This window comes from Gadus chalcogrammus, chromosome 10 (assembly GCF_026213295.1).
Source record: "Gadus chalcogrammus isolate NIFS_2021 chromosome 10, NIFS_Gcha_1.0, whole genome shotgun sequence".
Taxonomy (NCBI): domain Eukaryota; kingdom Metazoa; phylum Chordata; class Actinopteri; order Gadiformes; family Gadidae; genus Gadus; species Gadus chalcogrammus.
The window spans coordinates 21,436,464-21,463,172 of record NC_079421.1 but is presented as its reverse complement, the minus strand read 5'-3'; the positions used below and the strand labels follow the sequence as shown (position 1 = coordinate 21,463,172).

The 26,709-nt window shown below is 43.6% G+C and overlaps 2 protein-coding genes across 3 annotated transcripts; one reads left to right on the top strand and one right to left on the bottom strand.

Annotated features, from left to right (window-relative positions):
• Nucleotides 1-864: 864 nt before the first annotated feature.
• Nucleotides 865-4,775, top strand: LOC130390285 (uncharacterized). The gene is made up of 5 exons (XM_056600145.1): nt 865-929; nt 1,416-1,724; nt 2,554-2,865; nt 3,931-4,188; nt 4,765-4,775. Exons 1-5 carry the CDS (start codon nt 881-883, stop codon nt 4,773-4,775), a joined length of 939 nt encoding a protein of 312 aa, XP_056456120.1. The 5' UTR covers nt 865-880.
• A 3,185-nt stretch (nt 4,776-7,960) lies between these two features.
• On the bottom strand, nt 7,961-25,379 carry LOC130390397 (complement factor H-like). 2 transcript variants are annotated; one of them, XM_056600331.1, is made up of 8 exons: nt 25,278-25,379; nt 25,068-25,157; nt 16,913-17,095; nt 14,700-14,882; nt 10,885-11,067; nt 8,818-9,123; nt 8,595-8,705; nt 7,961-8,507 (listed from the first exon to the last, which is right to left on the bottom strand). In XM_056600331.1, the coding sequence occupies exons 2-8, from the start codon at nt 25,114-25,116 to the stop codon at nt 8,422-8,424; spliced, it is 1,101 nt and encodes a 366-aa protein (XP_056456306.1). In that variant the 5' UTR covers nt 25,117-25,157; nt 25,278-25,379; the 3' UTR covers nt 7,961-8,421. The 2 variants fall into 2 exon arrangements, with proteins under 2 accessions (XP_056456306.1, XP_056456305.1); XM_056600330.1 differs by lacking the exon at nt 25,278-25,379 and having other exon boundaries at nt 25,068-25,196.
• Between the last annotated feature and the right edge of the window lie 1,330 nt (nt 25,380-26,709).

Here is a 26,709-nt window from a genome sequence, read left to right as displayed (position 1 = left end):
TAGCGTCCTCACTGAGCAGATGCTTTTATCTAACGTGATGTAAATGATCATTCATGAGTAGGGTGGTAAGGCGTCTTGCAGTGGAATTTAAACCCTGAACCATTGGGCTGGGAGTCCCAACACCATGACCTCCGCACTGCCCAAGGATGTGTCGAACCCTCCCGTCAGACTGCCCTCCTGTTGATGAACCCTCCCCTGTCAGACTGCCCTCCTGTTGATGAACCCTCCCCTGTCAGACTGCCCCCCTGTTGATGAACCCTCTCCTGTCACACTGCCCTCCTGTTGATGAACCCTCCCCTGTCAGACTGCCCTCCTGTTGATGAACCCTCTCCTGTCACACTGCCCTCCTGTTGATGAACCCTCCCCTGTCAGACTGCCCTCCTGTTGATGAACCCTCTCCTGTCACACTGCCCTCCTGTTGATGAACCCTCCCCTGTCAGACTGCCCCCCTGTTGATGAACCCTCGCCTGTCAGACTGCCCTCCTGTTGATGAACCCCCTCCTGTCAGACTGCCCTCCTCCATGAAGCCCCTCACCCCGTTCCCCGCCTTTACTTATTTTTTACCCTCAGTAAATTCCCTAATAATTGACCCTCTGTGTCAGTGTCTGTCTTTGTTGAGCATTTTGGTCCACTCGCTCTACTTCCCCATTACAAATGTCTTCGTATTAATAATTATTGCATCTAGATGCCCAGTAACACAGTACTGTTCAACAGAACTGTGTTTCCTAGTAAAGTATTGGCCCTTTTAGTTCAGTTGTGGTGAGGATAAAGTTTGCTCAGCGGATGTACCACTTCCACTTTAGCAACAGGTGTGCCTCATATGGGCTGGGTTGTGTGTTCCTGTGAACAGACTCAAGTCCTGGACTCCACTGAGGTCGAGATGCTCATCATGGGGGCTGTGCTGCTGTTACTAATTGGTGTGGCTGATGGTGAGATCTTTATGGCATAATAACTGTTTTAATTATATATATTACTGTTGTATTTATCTCATTTTTGTCAGCTATGGTATTCTAGTAATGGTTTAAACATAAGTAGTTGTTTTTCAATATTTGTTGGGTTCAAACAATCATTTTGGTCATACTTTTATTGAGAGTAAATTGAGTTAATTTACTTTCGAATATTAGATATATTGTTAGGGTGGGTGCTAACCCACAATGTGAGGTTTTTTTCATTTTTATGAAATCATATGTATGTGAGGACAATTAAATCAGCTAAAAAGTTATAAAATAATCGATGTTTCCGCCTCTACATTTAGTAGTACAATGTCTGCTCTCTGCAGTCGTTACTATTTCATTCAAATTTCCATCCCTCTTTAGTAAAAGTAATAAGAGAGTTATTATACATTGAGAGGTGGTCTGTGTATCTCAGTGAGATATATCTCCTGTATTGTTTTATTCTCCTCTGTAAACCTCCAGGTGTGGAGACCTTCTGCGACGCCACACAGCCACACATCACGACCCAGTGCTTTGGCTCTCTGGGAGGAACCGTGGAGGTCCTGCTGCCTAAGACCTCACAGGATGATCACTACAGACTGAGGAAAAACGATGTCCCGATTTTACCAGACCGCAGTCCGACAACAAACATTCAATATTCATTTAATGTCAGTACTGGAATGTTTGCTATAAAGGAATTCAACAGGACAGACAAGGGTACATACTGGATAGATGTTTATGATCAGAATGGAAAGGAAATATCATTCAACCTATTTCGCTTATCCATTGAAGGTGAGTTAATATATACATTCCATCAATCGTAACCGATCAATAGTAAGGCCTTTAACCAGGGCCGGAGTGGGACCCTTTATCAGCCCTGGGGTTTGGGCCCGTACCGGGGGGGACGACGACTGCTCATCACGTGACCTAAATCCAACGGCGAGAGCACGGCACTAGGCGGGGTTTCTGTTTTCAATAGATGTATTGCACTTATTACTTTTATGTGGAAGGCGTGAAGACCGTGAAGACCGTGAAGACCTTCTGCAACGCCACACAGTCACACATCCTGACCCAGTGCTTTGGCTCTCTGGGAGGAACCGTTGAGGTCCAGCTGCCTACTCACTCCCCACATGAGCATTCCTACACACTGAAGAAGAACAAGGTCCCGATAGTTGAGGGCGAAATCAAGATAACAGACCCCCGATATTCATTTAACGTCAGTACTGGCGTCTTTACCATAGAGGACCTCAAGAAGACAGACTATGATCACTATTCAATTGCAGCACATAATGGTGTTGAAATAGCAACTAAACGTTTATCCATTCAGGGTGAGTAACTATATCAATATTGCACATTTGCTACGTGGTAGTCTAATTATTGTTAACAGGATTACAGATCAGAGGGAAACAGCAGATTAAACATAGAGGATTAATTAGATTTAGTGTACTTTAATTAACATGAAAACCATGGTGAATTTATGTTAATCAGATCAAACTATAGAAAAAGATTGTATGTGATAACATTCATCATTTAGTTGTACTATGTCGCCTCTTTGCAATGGCACATGTTTTATTCATTACAAAAGTGAGAGTAGATCTTATTCTCGTCTGTAAACCTCCAGGTGTGAAGACCATCTGCAACGCCACACAGCCACATATCACAACCCAGTGCTCCGGCTCTCCGGGAGGAACTGTGGAGGTCCAGCTGCCTGCTAAGACCTCACAAAATGATATCTACACACTGAAGAAAAACAATGCCCAGATTTTATCAGGCCGTCATCAGACAGCAAACCTTCGATATTCATTGAATGTTAATACTGGATTGTTTGCTATAAAGGACTTCGACTGGTCAGACTACGGTACATACTCTATGAAACTACACGATGCAGCTGGAAGGGAATTAGCAAATACAAAATGTAATTTAACCATTCAAGGTGAGGAACTATATCTTATTTCAGTAGCAGTAGTTAATTATTGGTAACCAGGGTTACAGATGATAGGAAAACAAAAGATAAGGGGAAAAAACGGTTTTCGCTGCTGTTTCCCTCTCATCATCATTAAGGATTCATTAAGGTCATTAAGGATCATTTTGACATTAACCTCTGACTTCATAGCTGTTATAGAGATTTGTTGTAGCAAAAGTGAGAGTAGATCTTATTCTCCTCTGTAAACCTCCAGGTGAGGAGACCTTCTGCGACGCCACACAGCCACACATCACGACCCAGTGCTTTGGCTCTCTGGGAGGAACTGTGGAGGTCCTGCTGCCTGCTAAGACCTCACAAAATGATGAATACAGACTGAAGAAATACAATGTTACGATTGTAGAGTACAAAAGTCAAACAAAAAAGTTTGATTATTCATTTAACGTCAGCACAGGAATATTTACCATAAACGACATCAACAGGACAGAGGATGATACATATTCATTTGAAGCACAAAATAGGAATGGAATTAATTTATCAAACATACAATTTAATTTATCCATTCAAGGTGAGAGCTTTATCAATATTTCAGTAACATTTTATGCTTCATCGAATGATTGGTAAACAAGATTACAGATAAGAGCGAAGCGTTTAACATTAGTTATTAAGGATAATTCAGACATTAACCTCTTACTTCATAGCTCTTATAGAAACACTGTTGGCTCTCAAGCTCCATGTTAACATGATTGGTAACGGCACATGCTATACTGTACTTTGTGAATGTTTTGAAGGCCTATTCTAAGTAGTACTCTTTAAACAGTCCCTCTGCCCATCTATTATTAATACTGTCAACATTTGATGTAAAGTGGGGGCTCTTGCTACTGCCCGATTTGTGTATGTCGGCATATAATATGTCAAGTACAGTAAAGACTAGTTAGGCTGGGAGTAGGAGCAGGTGGGTCAAAGAGGTGGATACTACTTATTTTAATTGTATGAAGTTAAGTTTCTATGAGTGACTAACAGAAGGTTTCTGTTCAGTCAAATGTGAGACTCACCTCCTCAGTCGGTTTCCCTTAGCCCCGGTCTCCTCTCCCCTCCTGTCCCGGGAGTGTCTGTCCTGGGGACAGCAGAGGGTGTCCTGCTCTGCCGGGGGGGGGGGACTCCACTACAGCTGGAGTCTAGACGGACTCCCGCTGAACGACACGCGTCTCCTCTCCGGACCCAGTAGCGCTAGTGACGTCACTCTGGAGCCGGGCCGCTCGGGACTGCTCAGCTGCTCGGTCCGCAACAACGTGAGCCACGCCGCGGCTAACACCACCTTGTCTGTGTGTTACGGTGAGTGACAAACACAACGAGGGAAATGAATGAATGGAGCTTGGATTCAGTGGCAGTTGATTCATTTCACCGGTCACCATTGTCTAGTGCGGGGGCCGCGGCCGCCCGAATACAATCTCTCCCCCATCAATTAACTCCTTCAAATGAAAACGGTATTTGTCTTTTAAACGGAAAGGACAACCAACCCATTTGAAAAACAATGAATTGCCTAAAACATGGAGGCCTATACAGATATATGAACATATGGAACTCATGATGTTAACTTTGCCGCCTAACAATGACGATGCTACTCTCCGTCCTGCCATGCAGATCGTGTGTGTGCGTGTGTTGATGGCTGGATTAACCTGTTGCACATTGATTACTCAGTGTGCAACAGGTGTGCAGCCTTACCCAGCCCCAGAGTCCAATCATTCTGAGTTGGGCGAGGTGGGGCTGCCTAAATCATCCATCATCCTCTCACACTCCACATACCGGTACTAGTCTCTTCCATCATGATAGTGACATTAACTGGAATATAACAAACCAAAGTCCATCAGTATGTGATTCCCTTAACTCTCATGTTGACATCGCTTTCAGCCAGCCGATAAACTACAACAGCACAATATAATCCTTGATATTAGTTATGGATTTTGGTTCAGGTGGGCAACCCAACGCTATTCGGTGTCTGTCCACCCCTATGAAACCTTTCTGGGGAGGAGTTGAATAACCTCTGACTAACGTCTTCTTTCCTCCGTCCCAGACCGCATCCCGTTCATCGCTCGTTCTCTGACGGTGGTGCTGCTGCTCCTAGCAGCATTGGGAGTCTACTGGGCCCTAAAGAAGAAGAAAACCTCAAGACCTCGAGGTACCAACAAGTGTCTCTTTGGGTCAACTGTTCAACACAAGCTTTACTTCCCGTGCTGTTCTCTCATTATCTAATGTTCTGTTTGTTCAGACAAGGCGCTGTCCTCCGAGGCTGTAGATGATGATGTGCTGTACGGTAACGTCTCCGGGGCGACCGGGAGGGCAGGGGGAGAGTGAGGTGGAGTACGGGGCGGTCAGGGTGGCTCCAGGCCCCAGGCGGACGCTGGAGACCAATGTGGACGAGTGTGTGTACGCTCAGTCCCGGAGGACGTGGCCCTGAGAGCTGTGAACACCCAGAAGGACGCGTAGACAGCGCTTTAGCCAGAGGGCCAGCAGCCTGTTGACCTTTGACCTGCCAGGGACACTTCTCTCTGAATCTGGAAGGCCACTTCGTTGAACTCCTGCTTTGAAAATATTAGTCTATTCAGCCGTTGTTATGTTTATATGTATGTTCATGAAGCCGTTCGCATGTAGTTTAAACCGTGCAGTTTCCGTCACTCATCAATTCTCCGCTATTATTTTTATTATAAATAGTATTTATTGTTTCCTCTGTTGTTGTCCATGGTGGCTTCCTGTGTCATGGATAAAAACTGAAACAATCAAATACTTGTGATAGCTTGTCCCTGGAAGCACTATTCTGCATGCGTGATTCTTAACATATCATAACTGCTATGTATTTTCCACTATTCTGCATATGAAACTTGCTTGGATGCATGTCTGTATTAATTTTTTTTTTTTTAAGGAATAGTATTTTATATTTTTTGTTCTACAAACATTCTTAAGGTTCCAGCCATGTGGATTTGTGCACATACACACAACACACACACATTTACACAAACACAATTTAATGGCATTCTTAATAATTGTACCCTTGTTTTACTGTTTCAAATTCCAGTTTTCATCTTACCATACCGACAGAAAAAAAGTAGATTTTAGGTTTGAGTCTTCATAGTCAACAATTTATATTAATATTTCTAGAAAATGCTCTAGCGTAATTGTTAATCGATACAAATGGTGACAAAGTCACGTTTACAATACAACACTGCCCCATAGAGGCTAACAATCTAAAGATACAGTGAAGATAATGCATTGAACATCTGATACGTTGCATTCAAACTTAGTATGTTTAATATATTTGCAGGTAAAATATGAATTGATCATTATATAAATATATTTTTAGAAAAATAGCACTGGCGACTGGTATGCCTCCATTTTCTCAACTCAATTTATTCTAGTCCAGATTAATTTTCCAAGTAAAAGGAAAAAGCTTGAAACATAAGAAATGATAATGCTTTTAAGTAGAGAACAATATAAAACCTAACATTAATAATTGTTATGATGTACAAGCTGTTAAAGGAAGGAGACAAATTTGTGGATAATGTAGCCTACCTTCTTGACCTAAAAGAGAATAAAAACATTATCATTATTTGTGACGCAAATGGTTCAAGTGCTGACACCTCTGCAGATTCAGTATTGGGCATTTCATGGGGACCAATGAGATGAGGCAAAAACGTGAGTGGTTTTTGCTTCTCTGCCGTCTCTAACTTCCCAATCTAACTTCCCACCAGGAAAGAATGAACAGATTGCTTCACATTGACAGTACAACAGAGACATCAAGGTTTAACCTTCATTTCAGTCATTTAGCAAAGACTGTCCTCTAAAGTTTTCCCGAGTCATATTAATAAGCAGGGAGGTAGGGCTTCTTCCTTGTCTACAGCCTACTTTCTACGAGATCGACAGTAAACCTTCTACTGTAATCTCGTCAATTATTACGGAGGCTGCAGCTAATACATGGCCTTTCTTGTCGCCATTTGTTTGTTCACAGTTGTTTTACAGTTTAGAACAAACGTTTAGAACGTTGTCTAAAAATCGTCTCTACGTTCGCCGATTCTGAACGCACCGCTGATCTCGCAAGTTCAATTTCTGTTGTCATGGAATTCATTGCGAAAGGCAAACGTGAATATCTGGATGCAACATTACGTTGCGTATGCCTGGCTATGTTACGTTGTGTACGTTACGTTGTGTACGTTACGTTGTGTACGTTACGTTGTGTACGTTACGTTGTGTACGTTACGTTGTGTACGTTACGTTGTGTACGTTACGTTGTGTCCGTTGTTTAATGTTTGTAACGTTGTGTATGTTATTTAATCTTCGCTACGTTGTGTATGTTGTGTTGTGTAGCCTACGTTTTGTTGTGTACATTATTTAATGTACGTTCTGTTGTTTCACGTTAAAGTAACAGTGTTGTTTTGTTTCAATTAAACTTGTTTAGATTGTGTTTGAAAAATGTAACAATGCTGATTTGTGTGGTTCATTACAATTAGTCATGTTGAATTATTGATTCTTAAATACTAGTTCTAAAAAATGGTAGGCTATGGTACATTTTATTTATTTATGTTTGCATAATATATTTGTGTTTATTTTCTCTTTTATTTATCATAATTTGCTTTGCTATTGCTGTCAATCACAAAAGTAAAAAGGGTAAATAATCAAGTGATAAAATACATTTACAAACCTATGTACGGACAATGTGTTTTACTTTAACCACTCAACCATGGTCATGGAGGATTGGCGCGATGAGTAACATTGAAATACAGTATAAAAACAAGATTATACAAGTATTAAAAAATTGGATGGCCCTGCACCTGCCTATAAGGTAATTAAAAGCTGCTCCCGATTAAGGTCTACATAATCAGGCAATACTGATTATATACCCCCAGAGGCTAAACATAGTAACTGCATCTGGAGTAAAGCATGTAGCTCAGTACTGGTACGTGCCCTACGCAGATATCAAGTAAAGTAATGCTTCGTTTTACAGGTCCCAAGAATTCATGGTCAGTATGTGAAAATTTGTTTTATTTAAATGTTTTAATTACAACCAAAAAAATTACATGATTATTTGCCAAGAAGCAGTTGATAAATAGCTGGTTATTTCATTAAAAAAAAAGTCTCGCATGCTAAATATCAGCAAAGTTAAGCATGCAGAATAGTATGATATACATAATAGGTATATTAATAGAATAGTTAAACATGCAGAATAGTATAATATAAATGCTTGGTATAATGATGCAAAAGTTAAATGTGCATAATAGTAACAGGCTATTTCTAATAGCGACCACTATGGACAACAACAACAACAACAGAGGAAAAAGTTAATTAATAAAAATAAATGATCTTGCCATTATCAAATGCAGAGAGAGAAGTGTCCCTGGCAGGTCAAAGGTCAAAGGGCTGCTGGCCCTCTGGCTAAAGCGCTGTCTACGCGTCCTTCTGGGTGTTGACAGCTCTCAGGGCCTCGTCCTCCGGGGCTGAGCGTCCACACACTCGTCCACATGGGTCTCCAGCGTCCGCCTGGGGCCTGGAGCCATCCTGACCGCCCGGTACTCCACCTCACTCTCCCCCTGCCCTCCCGGTCGCCCCGGAGACGTTACCGTACAGCACATCATCATCTACCGCCATGGAGGACAGCGCGATGTCTGAACAAACAGAACATTAGAAAATGAGAAAACAGCACGGGATGTAAAGCTTGTGTTGAACAGTTGACCCAAAGAGACACTTGGTACCTCGAGGTCTTGAGGTTTTCTTCTTCTTTAGGGCCCAGTAGACTCCCAATGCTGCTAGGAGCAGCAGCACCACCGTCAGTGAACGAGCGATGAACGGGATGAGCCCTGGGACTAAGAAAAGTATGGCACAGAGGACAAACATCTATGAATATATATTGATATCATATATGCATATATAAATAGTCTGCTTTCCATCCCTAAGATATAAGATATAGTTCCTCACCTTGAATGGTTAAATAACATTTTGTATGTGCTACTTCCCTTCCAAACTGATCATGTACTTCCATTGAGTATGTACCGTTGTCTGACCAGTTGATGTCTTTTATAGCAAATATTCCAGTACTGACATTAAATGAATATCGAATGTGTGTCTGTCTGCGGTCTGATAAAATCGTGTAATGGTTTATCTTCAGTCTGTAGGTATCATCTTGTGAGGTCATAGTAGGCAGCAGGACCTCCACGGTTCCTCCCAGAGAGCCAAAGCACTGGGTCGTGATGTGTGGCTGTGTGGCGACGCAGGTCTCCTCACCTGGAGGTTTACAGAGGACAATAAGACAATACAGGAGATATATCTCACTGAGATACACAGACCACCTCTCACTATTACTGTAAGAACACTCTTATTACCATTATTATGAAAGGGGTGGGCATTTTGAGTACAATGGGTGCCATTGCAGAAAGAAGGCCGCGAACAATGAAGGCATTCGGATTCTCGGGGCCGCCGTCGTCAGGTTCACTGTTGACAGCAACAACGCCCGGAGATTGGAGACGCGCCAGATCGCGTACGTGACTGACACCTCAGACCGTATATTCCTGTCTCGTGCAGCCTGTGTGGACCTGGGCATGATCTCGGACAGGTTCCCAACACTCGGGGAGGTCAACCTCGTGATCTGACTGCCCGCGGCGTGCGGAACCTCCAACCAGGCCAACCACGCTCCCCATGCCGGCCACGGAGGCTAACAGGGGAGCTCTACGGAGACACTTACTTGGACTACACGCTCAGAGCGCATTCAATACATGTCCCCGTCAGCTCTTGCCGAGGATGTCTGGTCCACCGCTTCGTCTCATGCTCGATGAGAATGCAACGCCGGTCGCCTGCCACACCCCCATCTCAGTCGGCATACACTGGCAGGGTGAGGTGAAAGCGGGCCTTGACCAGGACGTTCGTCTAGGCGTGCTGGAAGAAGTGCCCATTGGCACGCCAGTGACGTGGTGTCACCGCATGGTGATCTGCGCAAAGAAGAACGGCAAGCCACGACGCACCGTCGATTTCCAAGCACTGAACAAGCATGCGCTCCGTGAGACCCACCACACGCAATCTTCGTTCCACCAGGCGAGACAGGTGCCCAGTGGGAAACGCAAGACTGTATTCGACCCCTGGGATGGCTAACGCAGCGTCCCACTGCATGAAGATGACCGCCACAAGACGACGTTCATCACCCCATGGGGGCGCTACCGGTACCTTTCAGCGCCACAAGGGTACATGGCGTCGGGAGACGGTTACTCACGGCGCTATGATGAGGTGGTTGCGGACATCGGCAACAAGACCAAGTGTGTGGACGACACGCTACTGTGGGCTGATACAGTTGAAGAGAGCTACTTCCAGGCGGCACAATGGCTGGACGTTTGTGGCAGGAACGGCATCATCCTCAACCCGGATAAATTTGTCTTCGCCTCGGTGGACTTTGCGGGCTTCAACTGGAGAACGTTTTCCGCGAATCAAAGGAGGAGATCGTCCAGGAGATCGAGCGCGGCATCCGCATCTTTGACAAGTCCAAACCAACATGCGTCGCCACGGACTGGACAAGACTGCCCGCAACAACAAACAAAAAAACTGCTCCAACCAGGAACAATGGAAGGCCCCCGGGACACAAGGGGACGCTGTTGTATAATGAATGATCAAACTATTAGAAGATGTATGCATACTATTCGTTTCATTAAAGCATTACGGTTTAGCAATCAATGGAGTCAGTCGCAGTCTCATGACAGTACATAAAAAATAAATACAACATTTTAATAAGTGATCTTTAAAGGCATAGTTAGTAAGCATGAGTCTTCCTCTAATCACTTGAAGATCAATTGGATGATTGTTATATTTCAAGAGCATAATAAAAATGTAGGCAGAAATGATCATCAGATATCACCCGAATTAAATCAATTAGAAATAATGGTTCTGAAAAAGAGAGCGAATCCGCGATGCAAACGTCCAAGGTCCACCGTTACGACCTTAGTTGTCGCAGTGCAAGAAATCTTAGATTTGTGTGCAATGCCTTTAGAAAAAAACACTTACCGATGCAAACAGGAGTTCTTGGACTCCATTGACCACTTCGGCATGTAATTGTTCTCTCTCCTTCCATTCTGTAATTGGTACGGCATGGGTAGGTTACTGTCTCTCCATGATTGTAGACCTCCTGTTTCTTTTCAATAATGTCTGCATTCTCTACTGTTGTTGTTAAATTGCATGGAGGGATCACTGAAAAACAAAAAAAAGGGCACACACCATGTTAACCCAAAACCAATCATTAATTTCCTCATCTATTGATGATGCAACAAAATGAAAACCAAATATAACCGCAAGCGGTGATTAACGGGGTCCGTGCAAAATTAAAAGTCAAGAACACACTAATAGAAGATGTATTAATATGACATATAATTATGAAGGAAAGATATTGATGAAGATGTTCCACTGAATGCAATACTGTGCCTCAGCTTTCAGTTGTGCTGCAGAGCAACGGCCAAATGTCATGTTCAGCTCGTTCATAATGCTCTCATCGGGATTCAAACTCTCAACCTAAGGATCACCTGTACAAGGCATTATCCCATTGAGCCACATATAAACCTCAACTGCTGCCTCATTCACATGGTCAAAATTTCTATTGATAAGCAAACAACATCCAGAAAACTCCAACCACACAATTCTTAAGTGAATTAAGGGCTTTCTCAAAAGCATAGACCTGAAAATTTTTTGAAATTCTGATGAAATTAAACATTTGTAGTCAAGAAAACGAATGGAACAAACATAAATATGACAGTCAGGGCCGGCGGTCGGCATAGACGCCCTAGGCGATCGTCTAGGGCGGCAAAATGCGTTGGGGGCGCCCTCTGGTGGCGCCCTTAATTAGTCAATTAATATATACGAAACAAACTGAGAAGGGAGGGGGCGCGGGAGCAATTGCTAGGGCGCACCGAAACCGTCACCGTAGTACGCAGGACAACAGGTGTCCAGCCTCAACCTGCCCCAGTGTCCAATCTGTGTGACTTGGGCCAGGTGAGGCTGCTTTAACCAACAATCAACCACAGTACAGACACTCACACACACTGTAAAAACGAAAACTTAAAATTGTTGGTCTCATTATGATTTCTGAGTAAAATGAATATAAAACATTAAGTATTCATGTCAACTGTGCAATGCAATTTAGTCCAACCAACAATGTTGAGTTTTGGGTCAAGAGTTGGGCTCACTGTAGTATCTTTGTTAGCAAGACACACGGGTTTAAGTCTCAGACTCTGTCTGAGGCTGGGCCAACTACGGTGCACATGCTCATTTTGACACTTTGGAAAATACGGGGTTTCCTAACGGAATTTTCAGATGGTAAATATTGTGGCGACTCCTACCCCCCGGGGAGTCTGGGTATTCGTGATGCCGGTTGGGAAAAAGGGGTTTATTGCCTTTTGTCAATTTGTTTCTGTTAGGTTAAGTGGGGTTAACGGGTTTGGGGTCTTTATTGTTTGTGTGTTGTTTATTGTGCGTAGTGTTGCCGCCACCGTTACCGAGACTTGCATGTCCGTTGGTTGGGTGTGCGGTGCGCTGTGTGTTGCGGGCGTGTGTTAGTTGTGGATTCAATGATTCGTTTCCGTGACCCAGTTCGCGTGATTCAGTTCGCCACGAGGAGTCGTTCGCGAATCGTTCGTTCGTTCGTTCAGTCGAATTTGCGGTAGCACTAACTCCACTGAGTCTGACTGAATCAGCTGAGAACCGTGCAATGGGGTCCATTCCATGATGCGATTTACCGCTACCGGAAACCAGGCTGAACGAACATACGATTCGTGAACGACTCCTCCCAGTTCAGTCGAGTTTCCGGTGAATCGATTCACCGGAAACTCGACTGAACGTGGAGGAGTCGTTCGCGATTCAGCCTAGTTTCCAGTAACGGTGAATCGCATCATGGAATGCACGCCATTGCACGGTTCTCAGTTGAGTCAGTCAGACTCAGTGGAGTTAGTGCTACCGGAAACTCGTTCGTTCGTTCAGTCGAGTTACCGGTGAATCTAATGGTGAACGAGACGACCGAACGAACGAGAGAGACGAACCGGTTCAGTTCGTTCGTCCTAAAGACTCGGTCATTCGAACCGGTTCGCAAACGAACGAGCCAACACTAGTGTGTGTTAAATAAAGGCAGCTCTCGGGATCGTGCGGTGTATGAGGCACGAGAGTTGCGTCACCGTTTAACCTGGGCTCCTGTCTCGTGCAGAACAAGTTTGACCATAATGTCAAACTTGTTCTGCACTTTGGTTTGCTGCATTTAGACAGCGATTCTCTGCAGCTGAACTAGCTACATGTTGCTTGTTCTATTGCTGTCTGGCATTCAGAAATGTAAAATGGAAGTTTCTAATTATTAATTTTTATAAAGTGAACTTAAAACTTGTTTTGCATTCTTTGAAATGTTTTTTTTTTAAATAATATTAACCTTAATTTGAAATATTAAGTTAACACCCCTGACTTATTTTTTTGAGTTTTGTAAAATATAAAAATCTTAGTTGGCATAACTAACTTTAACGTTTGTCTAAAGAAGAAAATGATCTTTTGATGGGCTCAAAACTCAAAAATGTATTGCAGTAAGTTGCCTTGCAATTTTGAGTTTTCTCAACTTTTTATTTTTTACAGTGCACGTAGTATTTGCCTGCTGAATAGGCGTTAACTGACGCCTATTTATATGCATTATTCATCTGTTCCACAACATTTTGTATGGCATGTTTGGGGGACGGGATGAAGAGAGGGATAATTTTAAAACTTTTTTATTAGCTTCAATGTGTATTGGCCGATCAGATTTGTCTTGACGCTTTTGCGATTCAGCCTAAGCAGAGCATGCACGCACATTCATAGCCTGACACAACAATGACAACGAGGGGTCTACAGAATACAGAGCCTGTGTAACATAGTATCTTTAGAATTCTATAAACTCTACATTGCCCTCATATTGATGTCTGTGCCTGATAAAGACCTGAATTAGACAGGCTACACTTCGGCCACTTATGGTCTTAAAATTTAGAAAGATTAGATACTTTAGTTTTAGTCTATCAAAACCGTTGGTAGCTTACCAATGGACGGCTCCAACGTCAAGCTAAATAAGAAGCATAAAGCAACATGAGGTAGGGATTTCATAGCTGTGCACATGCACATTAAAATGATATTGTTGATAATCCTTGACATACACAAACGATATATCATATGAAAGCTGAGACTCCGCTGATTCCAACAGTCTAAACCATATCACTCTTTGACGTGTTTTATTTGAATAAACTTCACTTCTTCAAGTTAATTCAAGATATTTTGTCCCAATTGTGTTTGATAATCTAGTGTCCAGGCACCATTTTGCAGCTAAACTCAGTGTTTAAATATCCTGGATAGTCAGTAAGAGAAGGTTTCAAAGGTAATTATAGTTGCAAGCAACAATGACGGGGTCCGACTGTATGACCGTATGACTACTATGAGTACTTAAGGGGTACATAGAGCTCTGTTATGGACTTGGGTGCAATTCATGGTGGGGTGTAGGTCCACTCAACCCCTGAAAGCGTCCCGTACATAAAAATAAATACAACATTATAATAATTGATCTTTAAGGCATAGTTAGTAAGCATGAGTCCTCCTCCCATCACTTGAAGATCACTTGGATGATTGTTGTATTTTAAGAACATAATAACAATGTTGGCAGAAATGATAATCAGATATCACCTGAATCAAATCAATTAGATATAATGGTTCTGAAAAAGAGAGCGAATCCGCGATGCAAACGTCCATGGTCCCAGGTCACCGTTACGACCTTAGTTGTCGCAGTGCAAGAAATCCTAGATTTGTGTGCAATGCCTTTAGAAAAAAACACTTACCGATGCAAGTAGGAGTTCCTGGAATCCATTGACCACTTTGGCATGTAATTGTTCTCCATCCTTCCATTCTGTAATTGGTACGGCATTCGTAGGTTACTGTCTCTCCATGATTGTAGACCTCCTGTTTCTTTTCAATAATGTCTGCATTCTCTACTCTTGTTGGTAAATTGCATGGAGGGATCACTGAAAAACAAAAAAAAAGGGCACACACCATGTTAACCCAAAACCAATCATTAATTTCCTCATCTATTGATGATGCAACAAACAGAAAACCAAATATAACCGCAAGCGGTGATTAACGGGGTCCGTGCAAAATTAAAAGTCAAGAACACACTAATAGAAGATATATAAATAAGACATATAATTAGGAAGGAAAGATGTTGATGAAGATGTTCCACTGAATGCAATACTGTGCCTCAGCTTTCAGGTGTGCTGCAGAGCAACGGCCGAATGTCATGTTCAGCTCGTTCATAATGCTCTAATCGGGATTCAAACTCCCAACCTAAGGATCACCTGTACAAGGCATTATCCCATTGAGCCACATATAAACCTGAACTGCTGCCTCATTCACATGGTCAAAATGTCTATTGATAAGCACACAACATCCAGAAAACTCCAACCAAACATTTCTTAAGTGAATTAAGGGCTTTCTCAAAAGCATATACATGTAAAATCTCTGAAATTCTGGGGAAATAAACATTTGTAGTCAAGAAAACGAATGGAACAAACATAAATATGACAGTCAGGGCCGGCGTTCGGCATAGACGCGGCCTAGGCGATCGTCTTGGGCGGAAAAATGTGTTGGGGGCGCCCTCTGGTGGCGCCCTTAATTAGTCAATTAAAATATACGAAACAAACTGAGAAGGGAGGGGGCGCGGGAGCAATTGCGAGGGCTCACCGAAACCGTCACCGTAGTACGCAGGACAACAGGTGTGCAGCCTCAACCTGCCCCAGTGTCCAATCTGTGTGACTTGGGCCAGGTGAGGCTGCTTTAACCAACAATCAACCACAGTACAGACACTCACACACGTAGTATTTGCCTCCTGAATAGGTGTTAACTGACGCCTATTTATAGGCATTATTTATCTGTTCCACAACATTTTGTATGGCATGTTTGGGGGATGGGATGAAGAGAGGGAAAATTTTAGTAATTTTAAAACTTTTTTATTTAGCTTCAATGTGTATTGGCCGATCAGATTTGTCTTGACGCTTTCGCGATTCAGCCTAAGCAGAGCATGCACGCACATTCACAGCCTGACACAACAACGACAACGAGTGGTCTGCAGAATACAGAGCCTGTGTAACATAGTATCTTTAGAATTCTATAAACTCTGCATTGCCCTCATATTGATGTCTGTGCCTGACAAAGCCCTGGATTAGACAGGCTACACTGCAGCCACTTATGGTCTTAAAATTTAGAAAGATTAGATACTTTAGTTTTAGTCTATCACAACCGTTGTTAGCTAGCCAATGGACGATTCCAACATCAAGCTAAATAAGAAGCATAAAGCAACATGAGGTAGGGATTTCATAGCTGTGCACATGCACATTAAAATGATATTGTTGAAAGCTGAGACACTGCTGATTGCAACAGTCCAAACAATATCACTCTCTGACATGTTTTATTTGAATAAACTTCACTTCTTCAAGTTACTTCAAGTTATTTTGTCCAAATTGTGGTTGATAATCCAGTGTCCAGGCACCATTTTGCAGCTAAACTCGGTGTTTACATATCCTGGATAGTCAGTAAGAGAAGGTTTCAAAGGTAATTATAGTTGCAAGCAACCATGACGGGGTCCAACTGTATGACCGTATGACTACTATGAGTACTTAAGGGGTACATAGAGCTCTGTTATGGACTTGGGTGCAATTCATGGCGAGGTGTAGGTCCACTCAACCCCTGAAAGCGCTCCGTACATAAAAACAAATTAAAATAAGTGATCTTTAAAGGCATAGTTACTTAGCATGAGTCTTCCTCTGATCACTTGAAGACCACTTGGATGATCTTTGTATTTTAAGAGCATAATAACAATGTTGGCAGAAATGATAATCAGATATCACCGGAATCAAATACATTTGAAATAATGGATCTGAAAAAAAGAGCGAATCTGTGATGCAAACGTCCACGCTCCAAGGTCACCGCTACAACCTTAGTTGTCGCAGTGCAAGAAATCCTAGATCTGTGTGCAATGCCATTAGAAAAAAACACTTACCTATGCAAGTAGGAGTTCCTGGACTCCATTGACCACTTTGGCATGTAATTGTTCTCTCTCCTTCCATTCTGTAATTGGTACGGCATTCGTAGGTTACTGTCTCTCCATGATTGTAGACCTCCTGTTTCTTTTCAATAATGTCTGCATTCTCTACTGTTGTTGGTAAATTGCATGGAGGGAACCCTGAAAAACAAAAAAGGGCACACACCATGTTAACCCAAAACCAATCATTAATTTCCTCATCTATTGATGATGCAACAAACTGAAAACCAAATATAACCGCAAGGGGTGATTAACGGGGTCCGTGCAAAATTAAAAGTCAAGAACACACTAATAGAAGATGTATAAATATGACATAATTATGAAGGAAAGATGTTGATGAAGATGTTCCACTGAATGCAATACTGTTCCTCAGCTTTCAGGTGTGCTGCAGAGCAATGGCCAAATGCCATGTTCAGCTTGTTCATAATGCTCTAATCGGGATTCAAACTCTCAACCTAAGGATCACCTGTACAAGGCATTATCCCATTGAGCCAAATATAAACCTGAACTGCTGCCTCATTCACATGGTCAAAACATCCAGAAAACTCCAACCACACATTTCTTAAGTGAATTAAGGGCTTTCTCAAAAGCATATAGCCTACCTGAAAAATCTTTGAAATTCTGGGAATTTCAAAGATTCTGAAAAAGAGGTGAAACTGGATGAGATTTTTTCTTTTTCGAGCGAGAAAGGGCTGCTCTGTGAAACATGCTGTGAAGCCAAAGTAACGGGCGAGTTTTCGGAGGGAAGAATGTGGACTGAATGGAAGTTGGACTACCTCAAGAAAAGTCATTCAGCAGAAAAGTCATTTGAATGCTGTTGGAATTGTACGAAGACGCAATATGAAACTGGGGATCGGTACATTATTGCAGGAGAGCACAAAAGATCGAGAGAAGAGGAACGAGCTGTCACACAAAAATAAATCCAACCCAGAGCAAGTAAAAATTCTCATAGACAATACTCTACTCGCCATCAAAATGAATGTATCAATGCTGTCGGTTCAACAAATCCACGATCACATGGCAAAGTGTGTGAGTATACCAGAAGGATGGCGAAGCAAAGATTATGCCTTTGAATTTGTGAACTCAATCAATGACATTGTGCAGAATGAGACGATCTGCAATGTTAGAAATGCACCCTGGCATACCCTGATAGTAGATGAGAGCACAGACATAACAGTGCACAAAATGCTAGTCCTATATATTAAATACAAGGAGGAACATGACGTCAACTATAAAACTGTGATGGGCGGCATCATCCAGCTGACAGCATGCATTGCTCACGATATTGTGCAGGCAATCACTAAATTCTACTCCCAGCATGGACTGAACTTTCAGAGAACGGTGATGCTGACCTCCGATGGCGCCTCAGTAATGCTAGGAAAGCGTTGAGTTGCAGCTTTATTAAAGCGGCAAATACCACACCTAACAGAACAACATTGGCCCATAGAGAGGACTTGGGCATTGATGATGCCTGGAAAGATGTACCTTTGATGCGAGATGTGGAAACTCTTCTTAGAACTGTATATTCCACTTTCTCTCGGTCCACTGTGAAGAGGGCCAAAATCGAGGACCTAGCAAAGATTCTCGATGAGGATACATTGTCATTCAGGCCTCTGAGCGAAGTATGATGGTTGTCGCGCCACCAAGCTGTGAATGCTGTTCCGAGGAACTACACTGTTCTTGAAGAATACTGCAAGAGACAATCCTGTGATAACAGAGATCCAGTGGCAATTTACTGCTACATTGGCGTTAACTGATGCCTTTTTATAGGCGTTATTTATCTGTCCCACAACATTTTGTATGTCATGTTTGGGGGATGGGATGAAGAGAGGGATAATTTTTAGTAATTTTACAATTCTTTTATTTGTTTTAAAAGTGTACTGGCCGATCAGATTTGTTTTGAGGCTTTTGCCATTCAGCCTAAGCATAGCATGCACGCACACTCGCAGCCTGAACACAACAACGACAAATAAGTTCTAGAGTGGTCTGCAGAATACAGAGCCTGTGTAACATAGTATCCTTAGAATTCAATAAACTCTGTAAGTTAACCCCTCTCCCCGCACACCCCCTGACGAAAATATCTAATAAAACTTGACGCCGGTTTTCTCTCGAGAAAAATTCGCCCGATACGCGTCTCTGCGTTCACTTTGTATGGGATCTTGTCGCCCTGTGGCGTTTGGTGTGAATGCACAAATCTTTCCTGACTGGGCAAAGCTGGCCAAAATCGCCAGTACAATCCCTGTGTCCAGTGTTCCTGCGGGACGAGCCTTTTCTCTCCAAAACAGGATTAAAGCATCTATCAGAAACCGCCCAGCTGAGGAAAAGGTGACGAGGCTGATGCGCATATCGAGCCTTGGGCCGGGATTGAAAGACTTCAACTTTTTGCGAGCAGCGGAGCACTTCCATGCCATGACGTTGCGCCGAAAGTAGCCTGCAAGAATTGCAATTATGGAATTAATTATTTTTTACCCGTATACCATTTTAGCCGAGAATGGCTGGTATGTTTTTTTTGCCTAGGCTAATTTAATAAATGGCATTTATTGAAGCAACTTAGTTTGGGTCGTTTGTCGTTTAAATGTGGACTTTTGGTGATTATTTAATTATCAGTGAATAACGTCCGGAAGATATTCCAAATGTCCGATATACTGGAATAGTGTCGGACATTTGTCCGCCCAAGAAAAAGTCTAGCGTGAACGCTGGTCGGGACATAGGTTACGTTCGACCCTATGCAAAATAAGGCCCAAGGCACAACTGGACTCGTTTATTACTTCACTAAACTGGCACGCTACCGCTCGCTCTCCTCGCTCGTCACACACACACACACACACACACACACACACACACACACACACACACACACACACACACACACACACACACACACACACACACACACACACACACACACACACACACACACACACACACACACACACACACACACACACACACACACACACACCAGGGATGGAAATTAACTTCTTTGCCCACCAGCCACTGTGGCAGGTAGATTTAAAAATCTACCAGCAACTCATCTTTTTTACCAGACACTTTTTACACGCTATATATATTTTTAATATATGCATACATTTTAAACATAATAGCATAATAGCAACAATAGATAAGAAAAGTGTTTTTCATCTGCATCTTTTTTTCCATCAGAAGTGATTTTTACTGTAAGTGGGTTCTACCAAGGAACCGAGTTGAAAACGTTACACTCTTACCGCATATGATAGACAATACACAGGTATCTGCCATGTTAAGTCATGTTTATTTCAAAGGTTTTATGATGACAAGTTTGGGGATAATTGATCTATACAAAGTATTTTCAATAAAAAACAAATTGACATATTAACAATAAAACAACATGCATGGCTACACCATCATAAGTCAATTCGTTTTTTTATATTTACATGTTACTGCATACAAATGTGTCCACAGACATGGTAACTAACATATGATAGTAAAAATAATTGGCCCTTAACACTAATATTCAGAAAAAACACTGCCTCAAAAGACTATTGGCTTAAGCAATACAAGTAGAGGCATATGCTTGAACTTTATACCCTGAACTTCTAAACGTTGCAAATGTGCAAAAACATAATTATATATTTATGTGGCATTCAGTCCAATACTGAAAATATATCTGTGGCATTCAGTAGGCCAATGCTGTGGTAAAGTTTGTAAAGTATGACCATTCTCAGAACTCTGACACTGCAAATGATTGCGCGCTAGGACTAGTGAACTGCTTTCAATTCCTTGTTTTTTTGTTGATCATATCCATTTGGTATGACAATAGAAACTGAATATTTCTTCATGTGGAGAACCGCTCTAGATTCCCCCACCCCCACACAGATTTGTTCCCAGTGGCGGCGCCAGGGGGGGGCTAGGGGGTGCTCTAGCACCCCCTAGATTGGCCATAGCACCCCCAAGAAAATAATGGTTTATTTATTATTGTTATTTAATTTCATTCTGAGTTCTTAATAAAATGTATTGTGTGATAATAATATTTTAATCATACAAGAAAATAACAGATTGAAATAAACAGATTGTGTCTGTGTCGTAGCACGACACAGACACGTTGCGTGCGTGAACGTGATTGTTCAATGAGTAGTAGGCTAGTAACAGTAATCCTGGCGATCGGTCAATTTTAAGTCAAGCGTTCACAAAATCGCCTAAAACCTAAAATAATATACTCTTTTTGAAAGCATTTCTGACTTTTTCCCTTTTTAAGTTAATTCTATCTGACATTCTAATCTGCCGTCTTTAGTGTATTGAACTTGGTATGTTTAGTTTAATTTGTCGCTCATGGTAGTGGTGATCTGGTAGTCATCTGGCGCAAACTTTAATCCACACACTGAAGTAAGTGAAGTATTTGGGATTACGTTATCTATAACATGCTGAATCCATTTTGACCGTCGGAGATGAACGCGGCTTTGTGCGCGTCCGTCAGAAGTAGCCTAATGGCAATAATAATACGATCGATTTGAATGGCGCTTTTTATGTACCCCAAAGACCCGTTAGAGAGCAAACGTGTAAACATATGTGACGATATGGTGGGGAGGTGTTGTAGTAGAGAAAAATGAGACTCATATGCTACCACCCTAATTTCATAGCACCCTCAGTAAAACGCCGAGCACCCCCATAGCACCACCAGAAAAAAATCTCTGGCGCCGCCACTGTTTGTTCCTGAGGAAAACCTATGGTGGAAACCGATACGCCCTCTCAACCACAAAATGTTTGAGTAACTTCTATGGAAGTAAATCTGTGCCATCGTATTTTGACAATAAAAAGCCATTGAACTCTTGTATTTGGATTTGAATTGAACTCCTATTCAGCTTTATTTTTCAATGTTAAAAATTCAAAATCAAAGATTCAACGTCAAAAACCTCAACGTGGGGACGTTGATTACCTTGAAATTCAAATCCAGATACGTTATTTCAATGCATAAATATTCAGTGCTTAGAATTCAATGGCTTTTTATTTTCAAAATCCGATGGCACAGATTTACTTCCATACACTTCTCCTTTGTCATGCTTAACTGATCATATCTCTCTCTCGTTGGTTACACAAATCTTACCATGGACACTTCCAGAACCCCGAAAATTTCAGCCAGCCAGACAATTCACGTCACAGTCACGTCTGTTAATTTATGAATGGAATTCTGAACGTGTCCCGCCTCCGAAATAGCCTGGCTATAGCCATGCTGCCTTGTGCGCGATTTCATTTCGCGCTGCGAGGCAGCCTGGATTCCATGGATCCGATTTTCGCCTGAGATGGAGAACCAATCACAGAACGGGGAGGGATGGCAAGACGATGACGACGTCTATGCGACACACCCATCGTCTTCCTCAGAATTGCGTGTGTCTCACGCCGAATGCGTGAGACTTCAGAACTGTTGCCGGTATATTATCCCAGATGTTGACAGTCGCAGTTCAGCAACAGAGGCGTAGAAGAAGAAGGGGGCCGGATGTTGACAGTAACGCCCCGTGCCCACTACCTCCGTCCGTTGACTGATCCCCATTGACTTTGAATGGGGACGGACGCGCAATGCATTGTGGATCCGTCCGTCCCGTTGGAGCCTTCGGCGCCGTCAGAAAGTTTAAAATTTTTCAACTTTTTCGGCAGCGACGGATCCGCTGACTGACGGAGGTAGTGGGCACGGGGCCTAACGCCTCGTGCCCACTGCACCGTCAGTCAACGGACGTCAGAAGGCGTGGCTGACGCCTCGTGCCCACTGCACCGTCAGTCAACGGACGTCAGAAGGCGTGGCTGACGGATGGGGGAGTAGTCTTTGCAGATGCATCCGTCAGCCAATCAAATCGGTTCGCCGGGTTCTTCCCGCTTCTTCCTGCTTGTTGCGAGGCAAGATTACCCGCTTTCCCACTTTCCAGTATCGTCAGAGCCCGAGTCGCGTCACAGTGCTTAAATTTGCATACGCGATCTGATTGGATGACGGATCCGTCGCTGCCGAAAAAGTTGAACATTTTTCAACTTTTTGACGGTGGCGAACGCTCCAAGTCAACTGACGGATCCACAATGCATTGCGCGACCGTCCCCATTCAAAGTCAATGGGCAACGGACAACTGACGGAGGTAGTGGGCACGGGGCGTGACGGATGGGGGAGTAGTCTTTGCAGATGCATCCGTCAGCCAATCAAATCGGTTCGCCGGGTTCTTCCCGCTTCTTCCTGCTTGTTGCGAGGCAAAATTACCCGCTTTCCCACTTTCCAGTATCGTCAGAGCCCGAGTCGCGTCACAGTGCTTAAATTTGCATACGCGATCTGATTGGATGACGGATCCGTCGCTGCCGAAAAAGTTGAACATTTTTCAACTTTTTGACGGTGGCGAACGCTCCAAGTCAACTGACGGATCCACAATGCATTGCGCGACCGTCCCCATTCAAAGTCAATGGGCAACGGACAACTGACGGAGGTAGTGGGCACGGGGCGTAACACCCCGTGCCCACTACCTCCGTCAGTCAACGGACGTGGGAAGGCGTGGCTGACTGATGGGGGAGTAGTCTTTGCAGAGGCATCCGTCAGCCAATCAAATCGCTTCGCCGGGTTCTTCCCGCTACTTCCTGCTTGTTGCGATGCAAGATGACCCGCTTTCCCGCTTTCCAGTATCGTCAGAGCCCGAGTCGCGTCACAGTGCTTAAATTTGCATATGCGATCTGATTGGATGACGGTTCCGTCGCCGAAAAAGTTGAACATTTTTCAACTTTCTGACAGCGCCGAAGGCTCCAACGGAACGGACGGATCCACAATGCATTGCGCGTCCGTCCCCATTCAAAGTCAATGGGGATCAGTCAACGGACGGAGGTAGTGGGCACGGGGCCGCCTCGCGCCTCGTGCCCACTGCACCGTCAGTCAACGGACGTGGGAAGGCGTGGCTGACGGATGGGGGAGTAGTCTTTGCAGAGGCAACCGTCAGCCAATCAAATCGCTTCGCCGGGTTCTTCCCGCTTCTTCCTGCTTGTTGCGAGGCAAAATTACCCGCTTTCCCACTTTCCAGTATCGTCAGAGCCCGAGTCGCGTCACAGTGCTTAAATTTGCATACGCGATCTGATTGGATGACGGATCCGTCGCTGCCGAAAAAGTTGAACATTTTTCAACTTTTTGACGGTGGCGAACGCTCCAAGTCAACTGACGGATCCACAATGCATTGCGCGACCGTCCCCATTCAAAGTCAATGGGCAACGGACAACTGACGGAGGTAGTGGGCACGGGGCGTCGTGCCCACTGCACCGTCAGTCAACGGACGTCAGAAGGCGTGGCTGACGGATGGGGGAGTAGTCTTTGCAGATGCATCCGTCAGCCAATCAAATCGGTTCGCCGGGTTCTTCCCGCTTCTTCCTGCTTGTTGCGAGGCAAGATTACCCGCTTTCCCACTTTCCAGTATCGTCAGAGCCCGAGTCGCGTCACAGTGCTTAAATTTGCATACGCGATCTGATTGGATGACGGATCCGTCGCTGCCGAAAAAGTTGAACATTTTTCAACTTTTTGACGGTGGCGAACGCTCCAAGTCAACTGACGGATCCACAATGCATTGCGCGACCGTCCCCATTCAAAGTCAATGGGCAACGGACAACTGACGGAGGTAGTGGGCACGGGTGTGGAACTGTGCAGCGCCGTATGACGAATGTATAAATATGCAAATTTGATCGGACCTGACTGGAAAGTATTACCCGACACAGTGGCGGGTGAAGTGACACAATTCCATCCCTGACACACACACACACACACACACACACACACACACACACACACACACACACACACACACACACACACACACACACACACACACACACACACACACACACACACACACACACAGCCAGTGATATGCGTACGATACTTTCTCGTGCTCACGAGATACTTTCTCGTGCACACGACCGTTCGCACCAGATACTTTCTCGTGCGCACCAGATACTTTCTCGTGCGCCATTTATCTAGAATCAACATACGATAAAAACGAAATTGGTTCAACCCTGATAATGTTGAAAAGCAACTCCTTATGTTCAAACCAATAACCACAAAAATATAGCTGAATAATTTACATAAAATACGTAAATATTCTAAACAATAATAATGCCATAAAGATCTCACCATCAGCCACACCAATTAGTAACAGCAGCACAGCCCCAATGTTGAGCATCTCGACCTCAATGTGGTCTCAGTGGAGTCCAGGACTTGAGTCTGTTCACAGGAACACACAACCCAGCCTATATGAGGCACACATGTCATCGCAAATGTGGAAGTTGTGCGTCCGCTGAGCAAACTTTATTTTCACCCCAACTGAACTAAAAGGGCCAATACCTGATTAGGATGAAGACAGTAAACAGTACTGTGATACTGTACATCTTCTAAGATTCAATAATTAGAAAGAAATGAGGAAAGAAATTATGAATTCATGTTAAAATTCTCAAATAAATTCTCCTACTACTCCCTGGACCGCAGCAGCTGATAGTGATTATAATAATTGTCAATCACTTTCACCAAATGCATTCTACCTGCCCGCCTGCACTGTCCCTCATCAGCCCATAGGGGGAGCTGAGCTCCGCCCGGACCTCCACAATATATTCATATTTATCAATTAATATGTGTGATTATTATCATTGTTCACTGTGCCATACTTTTCTTTGTCACAGGACTCGTCCCTATAATGGTTCCCTGTCAGCGATGGCTCTGCTCCTGATAGTAGCATTGGGAGCCTACTGCACATAAAAACACAAAACCTCAAAAGGTATGAATCCCCTTTGCTGCGTCCTTAACGATGTACACTGTACATTGTACAGTATAATGTACAGTATAATGTCGCACCAATGTTACGGTCGAACACTGGAATGGAATGTAATGCAGACCAGAGTCTAGGAGGACATTCTGAAGGCGGTACTTCAATAATAACAGTAATTATTCTTGGATGGCGTTCTGTTCTCTCATTTCCTCATTTGCTCTTCCTCTCCACTCGTGCCGCTCTCCTCTCCGCTGACACCACAGAAGTGGAAGATGTAACCTACGCAGACGTCTCTGTGCTCCAGCGTCGGGGGCAGCGGAGAGAGCAGAGGGAAGGGGAGGTGGAGTACGGGGCGGTCAGGGTAGCTCCAGGCCCCGGGCGGACGCTGGAGACCAATGTGGACGAGTGTGTGGACGCTCAGCCCCAGAACACGAGGCCCTGAGAGCTGTCAACACCAAGAAGGACGCGGAGACATTTTCGACCTCATGCTTTCTCCAATTAATTTAAAATAAAAGAGACAATCTCATGGAATATAGACCTTTATGACCTAAAAGAGAACAGAAATATTCAAGTTATTTGTAACTTTAATAGTTGACACCTCTGCAGATAGAGTCAAGGCCGTTTCATGGGAACCAAAGAGAAGAGGCAAACACGTGAGCTGTGTCTGCTTCTCTGCCGTCTCTAACTTCCCCCTTATGGCTCAGATTGACCAGATAACACGGAACCTAGCTACTATACTTATAGGCAAGGGTCAACCAGCAAAGAATGAAACGGATTGCAGCACATTGGCAGTGAAAACATGACGGAGATACCAGGTTTATTTTCTGTTTTTTACATTAGCGTCCTCATTGAGCAGATGCTTTTATCTATAGTGATGTAAATTATCATTCATGAGTAGGGTGGTAAGGCGTCTTGCAGTGGAATTTGAACCCTGAACCATTCGGCTGGGAATCCAACACCATGACCTCCACACTGCCCAAGGATGTGTTGAACCCTCTCCTGTCAGACTGCCCT

Bases quoted from the DNA above. Each gene is read 5' to 3' on its own strand.
- LOC130390397 (XM_056600331.1), bottom strand. From the start codon at position 25,116: ATGCTCAACATTGGGGCTGTGCTGCTGTTACTAATTGGTGTGGCTGAT. The intron at 14,883-16,912 runs GTAAGTGTTTTT...TTTGTTTTTCAG, and splicing joins AGGAACTCCTACTTGCATAG to TGATCCCTCCATGCAATTTA. The intron at 11,068-14,699 runs GTAAGTGTTTTT...TTTGTTTTTCAG, and splicing joins AGGAACTCCTACTTGCATCG to TGATCCCTCCATGCAATTTA.
- LOC130390285 (XM_056600145.1), top strand. From the start codon at position 881: ATGCTCATCATGGGGGCTGTGCTGCTGTTACTAATTGGTGTGGCTGAT. The intron at 930-1,415 runs GTGAGATCTTTA...GTAAACCTCCAG, and splicing joins ACTAATTGGTGTGGCTGATG to GTGTGGAGACCTTCTGCGAC. The intron at 2,866-3,930 runs GTGAGGAACTAT...GGTTTCCCTTAG, and splicing joins ATGTAATTTAACCATTCAAG to CCCCGGTCTCCTCTCCCCTC.